We start from the raw sequence: 7,543 nt of genomic DNA, 5'->3' as shown, positions 1-7,543 counted from the left end.
CGCGCAACTACCGCGAGTTGCCGCGCAAAAGACGCAGCAAGGTAAAGTGGCGCAAGGGGGCGACTGTGGCAGAACCAGTTTGAATTATACCAGTTCGAGTGCACTAACCTCTAAACGCACCTTAACCGGTATAATCATTGGTCTGTCGGGCAACATCCCGATGAAACCACATCATATCGGATCGTAACACAAGTATACATCCCGCACGAAGGCGAGTCAGAGATACAACAATTCCATAATATTTCACATCACATAGATAAGGGTGTATAAGTTACATTAGAGTTTTAAAGCTAGTAAACCGAAGTTCTAGCTTTTACAAACTTATTCAAAGGAACTTTAGAGAAGTTTAACAGAAACTAAGTAAGAGAGAAGTTCTGCAGCGGAAAAGAAAACACGTCTATACATACGTCGTAACGGATGTCCTGTTAAGCCCAAACAAGACATCACTCGGTTGAGATATCGCCGGTCCAGGACGATTCCCACTCCATAGACCAACCAAGAGGTAAAGTACTAGGCTAAGTCAAACTAGTGTTTGACCCCTTACAAGTTATTTCTGAAAACATGGTCACAAGCAAGACTAACCCGTCTAAGGGTATATAACATCCATTTAACTAGACATGCAAGGCTTGTGAAGGCTTTGGGGTTTCTTTTGCTGAAAAGCAACAAAGAGTAGGTCCTTACTTTCAAGTTTTAGCTTTCAGATTCTAGTTTCATTAGTCATTCTAAGTAAGCATCTATCTATACAAATATGGTAGAGAAATTATTTGCATCCAACAAGATTGAGTATCATCATTGTTCCACTTCTTACTCTATGTGGCAAAGAGATTAAGCAGTCTCATTATCCGTGAGCGGCGGAACAGTTCGAACCAAAATTTAATCCCTGCAAGGTAAACCTAACACACACGCTTGGAGCACTGTCGAGTCACTCCTAAGCAATCTTTTGCTTTTCATTCCGGTTTGTGGATTAGAGCCACTCTCCCCGACTATAGGGCACCAACCTTGTCCCTCATAGCCGTAATTTTCCCCGACTATAGGGCACCAACTTTGTCCCTCATAGCCATGGTGTAGCGCTATAGATTCCATCTTATTCATTTTATTCATCCTATTCCTAAGAGAGAGTGGAAGGTATGTCCACTTGCCGGGCCGATTGGTTACTAGGCTTGCCGCGTACCATATTTACGGCATGTGGCTAGTACTTTCAAACACTTAATCAACACTACCACACACTGCGGCCTTAACAAGTTTATCAACACTGACGGATTTCAATATGAAGCTTGTAACCAAATACGTACATGGACCTTATAGTGATTGCAAGAATGTAAACAATCAACTCCTATAAAGCTCGCGAGTGACAGGCAATCACTCGATTTTTACCGGTCCTATTAGCATAGCATCTATTCAGACTCAGATTCTAGTATTCAATCAATAGGTACCTAGAATTATGCATCTAAGGTTTTCATTCAACTCCAATAACTTTAATGCACAAGTAAATAATAATAATAGGTTACATAATTTTAAAATAATAGGATTATGCACCGGGGCTTGCCTGTAGTGGCGTTTATAGAGTTAGTAAGCGTTGGCTCCTCTGAATTGGAGTTCGGGACTTCAATTAATTCAACAACGTTGGCCTGAGCTTCGGAGAAATCTCCGTCTGGTTTCTGGATGAGCTCATATGTTCCGTCGACTAACGATGTTGTTTCTATATGCAATGCAATAATTGGAAATTAGTGAAGTGCTTGAGTATAGCTTTCCTTCACTAAAAGGTTGGAATCCAATAAAGTAAACATTTAAGACCAAGCTTAAAAGTATTACTTTACTGGGCAATCGTTTATAGAGTATAACAAGTCCCATAAAATAACAAAACTATTTACACTAAGAAGCATGGTTTGAAAAAGAGAGAAAGGGTAGTTCTATTCAGGAACATGAGGTGGGTTGAAAGTTGAATTCAAATTTAGAATTTGAATTCAAAGGAGTTTTAACAACTAGGGCTTATAAACTCAGAATTCCAAAAGGCAAGGTCATGTATATAAATCAAGTTCAAACATAAAATTCAAAACTCAAACTAAACAGTGCAAAAATTTCTCCCAAAACTTACCATAAACTATTTATGATCAGGAGAGCTCAAGATAAAAACATAACCCTAAGAAACTAACAAGAACATGCTTTAATAAAATAAATAAGTGTATATGATAGAAATAAACAAAGCACATGAAATAATAAGCAAAAAGTCAAGCATTTGGACCACAAATTTTTCACAAGACTATACATGGTAAAAGAATGCTAGGTGCCAAAAATTAAGTATAACAAAGCTACAGTTAAAAAGATATAAATAAATCACTCATTTCCTAACAATTAAACTAGAGCACACAATATAAAGTTTCATACAGACTTTAGTAGCCAAACTTATAGAGCTAGTTAAAAGGAACACAACAAAATTAATTTGGCATTTATCTGATTTTTCTACATTTTTCTAGGATTTTTTCAAAGTTCATCACATAAAAAAAGAAAGGGTTTTGGTCTTTTGCAGAAAGGACCCTGGGAAGTTTTAAATCCTTGCAATTGGGTCCTTGGCTCAAGGAAGAAGAAGGCAGGGAGGGGACGGCCGGATTTCGGCGAGGGCCGAGGGGCCAGGAGGCACCAGTGGGCCATGGCGCACCTGTAGAGGGGTTTGGTTGGTCGCGGGATGGCCGGAGCTGTGCTGCCCAAAGCGAGCAGGGGGGCGGCGGTGGAGGCGGTCGTCGACGGCATGCTCCGGTGAAGGAGCGACAATTGGGGGTTCAGCGAGCTTCACTGGGCTAGGGAGTAGCGGACTAGTGGGTCTAGGGAGGCAGGAGAGTACTAATGACGGCGGTCCTCAGTGAGCAGGGCTCGCCGGAGAAGAAGGAAGGGGAGGCGGCGCGGTTTGCCGGAATTGGAGGTCCGGCCGGGGCTATTTATAGCCAATGGGGAGGGATAAGCAAGATGAGAGCTCAGGAGATGAGCTTGACAAGGCTGTGGGCAGAGTCCGGTGGCGGGGAAGGAGATCCGCAACGGCGGAGGCGGCTGTCCAACGGCGGTCGGCAGTAGTGGCGCGAGGGGGCGTCGTGGAGCGTGCGCAGGGTGCCAGGTAGAGGCGACGGAGATGGAGGCGATGCTTGGCATGCGACGCGTGGGGGATTGGAGACCCGGGGCGGCAGTTTCCCAACGGCGGCGATTTCACAAGAAGGCAAAACAGAGGCGGGCTCGGCGGCGCGGCGTGGCAAGGGAAGTGAGGGCCAGCAAGGGTAGGAGTGGGGCCAAGAAGGGCCAGAGCAGGCCGAGTGGCGAAACTAGGGCGGCCGGCTGTGGGTGGGTGGTGCCGGCGGCGACCAAAACGGCGGCGACAGCGGCGCCCCTATTCGGGCAGAAGGAGGAGGAAGAAGAAAGAAACAAGGGTGGTTTCGTAAATTCCAAAAGTTTCGTGTGCTAACTGTAAAATAAAATTTCCCATTGATCTAGAGTTTAAATGAAAAAGTGCCCAAAATGAAAGTTGTTCAGTTTTTCATGATCTACAACTTTCATGTTGTGCAAATTTTCACTAGATCAAAGGATTTTGAAATATTTTTAAAAGTTTGAGTGTATTTGAAATAATAAAAGAAAAACATTTTTGGTAGTAATTTCTCAATTAAATTGGGCCAAATTGCAACAAAGCTGCCAAAAATCATGATTACAAGTATATTTGCAAGAAGGCCCTTCACAAAGTTGAATTTGCTCCCTAGGTTAAAAACTTTTGCAAAAGGGGACTTATAATTTTCCAAAATTACAAAAATACCCCTAATTTTGCATTGAAAATTTAAACTTGCACACAAAAACAAACATAACTTTCACACATTATCCTATGTTCTAATATAATAGACACCTGAGGTGTCACAACCTTCTCCCCTAAAAAGAATCTCGTCCCGAGATTCCAGAATGGGAATGGATGGCAATCTTATATGGTAAACGTCCAAGCCTTTTCTGGTTCCAAAATCTTGTACTATCAAAACTACAAGCTACACCAGAATTAAGTAGTGTAACTGCAGGTTGGTGAGGGATAGAAAATACACCCGTCATAATTGGGGCGTCCTCTGGGAGTTTAGCAAGGGTGGTAAAGTTGATCTTCCCTTGCCTGACTTGCATAACTTGCTTCTTACCCTTGCCTTGATTGTTCTGGTTGTACTTCTAGCCCGGAAAAGATTTCTTGGGTTGAGGGCAATTTCTAGCAAAGTGTGAGGTACTCCCGCAATTGAAACAACGATTCACTACAAGAAACCATTTATTCTGTGACAGAACAATTTCGTCATAGATCGTTGAAAATTCGTCATAAAATTTTTTTTGTGACATTTTCAGGTAGCGTCATGTATTGAGCGTCACAGATTAAATCAAGTGACATTTTCTTTAAAAACGTCACAAATTGAAGCAATCCGTGACGTTTCTTAACTGTCATAGATTAGGTTTGAGCCCGCACAGCCCAGCCCAGGCCCAGTGTTTGTGACAAAAATAAACGTCATAAACTATGTCATGAATTGTCAGATGATGTAATTGCTGACATGGATGGTGACATGACAACCATTGCCGACATGGATGGTGACGTGGCTGATGACGTGTCTGCTAACATAGACATCGACTTTTCATTCGTGGCCCATTTATTAATTGGCCCAGTTTAGAAGTGGGTCACAGGCCCAAAATTTCAGCCCTTACATATAAAATAACTCATATACACAACCCATATAAACACAACAAATTAAACATTTCATTCATTACATGAAATAAATTTTGATCCATCTCAGCATATACATACAAGAAAACAAGTTCATATCTGACTTAGAAAAAGCTATCTGACTTCAAACAATTTTCAACCAGTCCACTACTTGAAACTAGCAGCAACAGCATGCCATCTCAAAGACCATCTTACCCTGTAGCTTAAACATGCTCATATCTGACTTAGAACAAGCTATCTGACCCTACACAGTAGACGCAATCACCATAGGTGCCTTGGCCACGATCTCCATCCTGAGGAGAAACTTAACACAATTCAGTCCAGATCACACTGAACAAGAGATTAATCATGAATATATATGCAAATAGGTGATTGTTTTTTGAAATCTAAAAGAAACCAAGCCACAGATCCAAATCACACTAACAAGAGATTAATCATGAATGTATGCAAGGATAGGTGATTATTTTATGAATTCTCCAAAGAAGTCACTGGAACAGAGCATTTTTTATTATAGTTCCTTTGGGCAAAGCGTTAAATTAGTTCCTTTGGGCAAAGCGTTAAATTAGTTCCTTTGGACAAAATCTATAAACATTTTTATGACAGATGACAAGTCACAAATAAGTAACAACCACAGTTATCAGTAGTGTTAACAAGATAAAAACTTGCAACTAAAAGGAATAAAACTGTTGCTACTGCACACCTGAGAGAAATCGAACAGTATTTGTAATTTTGCTGCCCGTGCACAAGCAGTCGAGCTGACCTACAGAGAAGAAATGCTCAATGCTAAATTGTGGTCACACTGCTGCAATACAAATCAATATGATCTGAAGACATCGAAGTTGCAAGCATAAGCCAACAAAGCATTATTACCTCAGCATGTGTTAATTTCAATTTGTGCCGTTGATTCCAAGGATTTAGTATACTACAAGAAATCACTTAATCTATGACAAAATAAATTTGGCATTTTGGATAGCAAGCTAATAAACTACACAGATGATTGATCAAAGCATGCAAGCATAGATTAAACAATTGTTGCTCATCTATTCAAAGATTAAACTGGACTGTGTGACTTGCAAGTCATTTGAATTTCTAGAAGGAATAATCCAGTTATATCTGAGGTCACTAAAAAAAGAGTAGCATAAAAGGAAAATAAGTATTGACATAACAGAACAAGCAGGGAAGTAATGTTAGACAACTAAATGAGTCATATGGCTATTTCGAACCATTGTATCTAGCTAGCACTAGCAGGAATAGAGTCAACTCTAACCCAATGTTCTCACAAAAATTTGGCACCATGTCGTTTTACAAAGAACTAAGATGGTAATCAAGAAAGAACAAAGGCAGTTTTAGCACAACTGCATGAATGTACTAAACAATCAGTTCAGCTTAACACATGTAGCATATGATAAATTTCTGAGTATTCTAAACAAATCTGAACATTGTTCTCTGCTAGATTTTACTTCAGCAGAGAACAATGATGCAATATGATGACCAAATGCTTATCCCCCACCCAAACCAGTACGCTGCCGGCAGGTAGGAAGTGCTCAGCATGCTGCAGGGGTCCTCCAGGCCTGCAACCGGAAGGAGCTGAGCGTCACCTCACCTGGATAGAAAATCGAAGGGGAAAAAAGAAGAGACAAGAAGCAGGGATTCGAGAGGAGGAGAGGCCTCACAGGGAGTAGAGCAGGAACAACGGCACCTCGACGACGGATAGCGATGGGAGGCCTAAGAGGGAAACCCGCATGTCGTGGTTGTCCTCGCCTGGGTTCTCAACGAGGCCGGCCTGCACGCCTCCGTTGGCAAGGGAGGCCTCAACGCCCATCAGACGAGAAGCCATGACGAGCGGCAGAAAGAGAGAGGCCCAGCAGCCAGCCGAAGCTGACCGGATCTGGGAAGTGCACGCATGGCACCATGGCTGTGGGCGGCATCTGCTCGGATTGGGTGATGGCGGCAGTGAATCCTCGTGGGGAGAGCCCATCGCCCAGGCGGGATCTGCGGCTACCACATGCCGTTTGTACTCCAGCCGCTAGATCTGGAGCAACCGGCCCGTCAACGCTGCCTCCGCTTCGCCCCCGGGGCCCGGCAGCACGTCCGCCTCGCCCCCCACGGCCGCGGCGGCCGCCGAGATGACCGCAGCGCGAACCGGAGGAGGAGGGGAGCAACCTGCCCCCATGGGATGGGGAGCCCACGGTGGCACGGTCCCCATGGACTGGTGGGCCGGCGGCCATGGTGGAGGTGGAGGAGCAGGGGGAAGGTGAGGAATGGCGGAGAGGAGAGGGAGCAGCTAGGTTTCGGGACTCGTCTTTTATACTGTGTGAGCACGATCGTAATCGTCAGATCGTGGATGGACGGTTAGGAGCCATTGGGCCGGATAGGGCGAGCCAAATAGAGCCCATAACTATCTCAGATTATTTTTTTTCCTTTTTTTCATATAAAATATCCTTGTGAAAAAAATTGTACATATGTTTATATTATGGGTGTAAATATATTTTTTCATGTACAAAACAATATGTCACTTGTTGTGGAGAATTCTCAACTTTTTTGGAACATATTTGCTATTTTCTACCACTTAATTTAATTTCTATGTGCTTATGAAAAGAAATTCAAATTTGAACTACATGTGCCACCAGAATTGATTCAAAAAATTGTATAAAATTTATATTTAACTGTATGCCATGTATTGTAGCCCATTTCCTCTATAGATATGAAAATTTTTAACTTTCTTCTAGAGACAACTCAAACTTATATCCCCAAACCACTATCCAATAATTGTAGTAATATTTAAATTTGCTCAGAAAATTCTAAATTTTGGCATGGAATCATTTT

At 42.5% G+C, this 7,543-nt stretch overlaps 1 protein-coding gene across 8 annotated transcripts; it reads right to left on the bottom strand.

Moving 5' to 3' along the window:
- Positions 1-4,728: 4,728 nt before the first annotated feature.
- Positions 4,729-6,990, bottom strand: LOC120699738. Of its 8 annotated transcripts, none has more exons than XR_005685580.1 (4): positions 6,391-6,990; positions 5,588-6,288; positions 5,418-5,477; positions 4,729-5,021 (listed from the first exon to the last, which is right to left on the bottom strand). XR_005685580.1 is itself a non-coding variant. In XM_039983799.1 (4 exons), exons 1-4 carry the CDS (start codon positions 6,693-6,695, stop codon positions 4,962-4,964), a joined length of 486 nt encoding a protein of 161 aa, XP_039839733.1. In that variant the 5' UTR covers positions 6,696-6,990; the 3' UTR covers positions 4,729-4,961. The 8 variants fall into 8 exon arrangements, 4 of the variants coding, with proteins under 4 accessions (XP_039839733.1, XP_039839732.1, XP_039839731.1 ...); XR_005685578.1 differs by having other exon boundaries at positions 4,729-5,010; XR_005685581.1 differs by having other exon boundaries at positions 5,418-5,472.
- Positions 6,991-7,543: the final 553 nt, after the last annotated feature.

This window comes from Panicum virgatum, chromosome 3K, assembly GCF_016808335.1.
Source record: "Panicum virgatum strain AP13 chromosome 3K, P.virgatum_v5, whole genome shotgun sequence".
In the NCBI taxonomy this organism is placed as follows: Eukaryota; Viridiplantae; Streptophyta; class Magnoliopsida; order Poales; family Poaceae; genus Panicum; species Panicum virgatum.
Note: the sequence above shows the minus strand (reverse complement) of the source record. Positions and strands in the feature narration are given on the sequence as shown.

Coding starts and splice junctions, on each gene's coding strand:
- LOC120699738 (XM_039983797.1), bottom strand. CDS start 6,695: ATGGGCTCTCCCCACGAGGATTCACTGCCGCCATCACCCAATCCGAGC. Junction 6,289..6,390: donor TTGTTCCTGCTCTACTCCCT/GTGAGGCCTCTC, acceptor TTCCGGTTGCAG/GCCTGGAGGACCCCTGCAGC. Junction 5,022..5,417: donor TACTGTTCGATTTCTCTCAG/GTGTGCAGTAGC, acceptor AATTGTGTTAAG/TTTCTCCTCAGGATGGAGAT.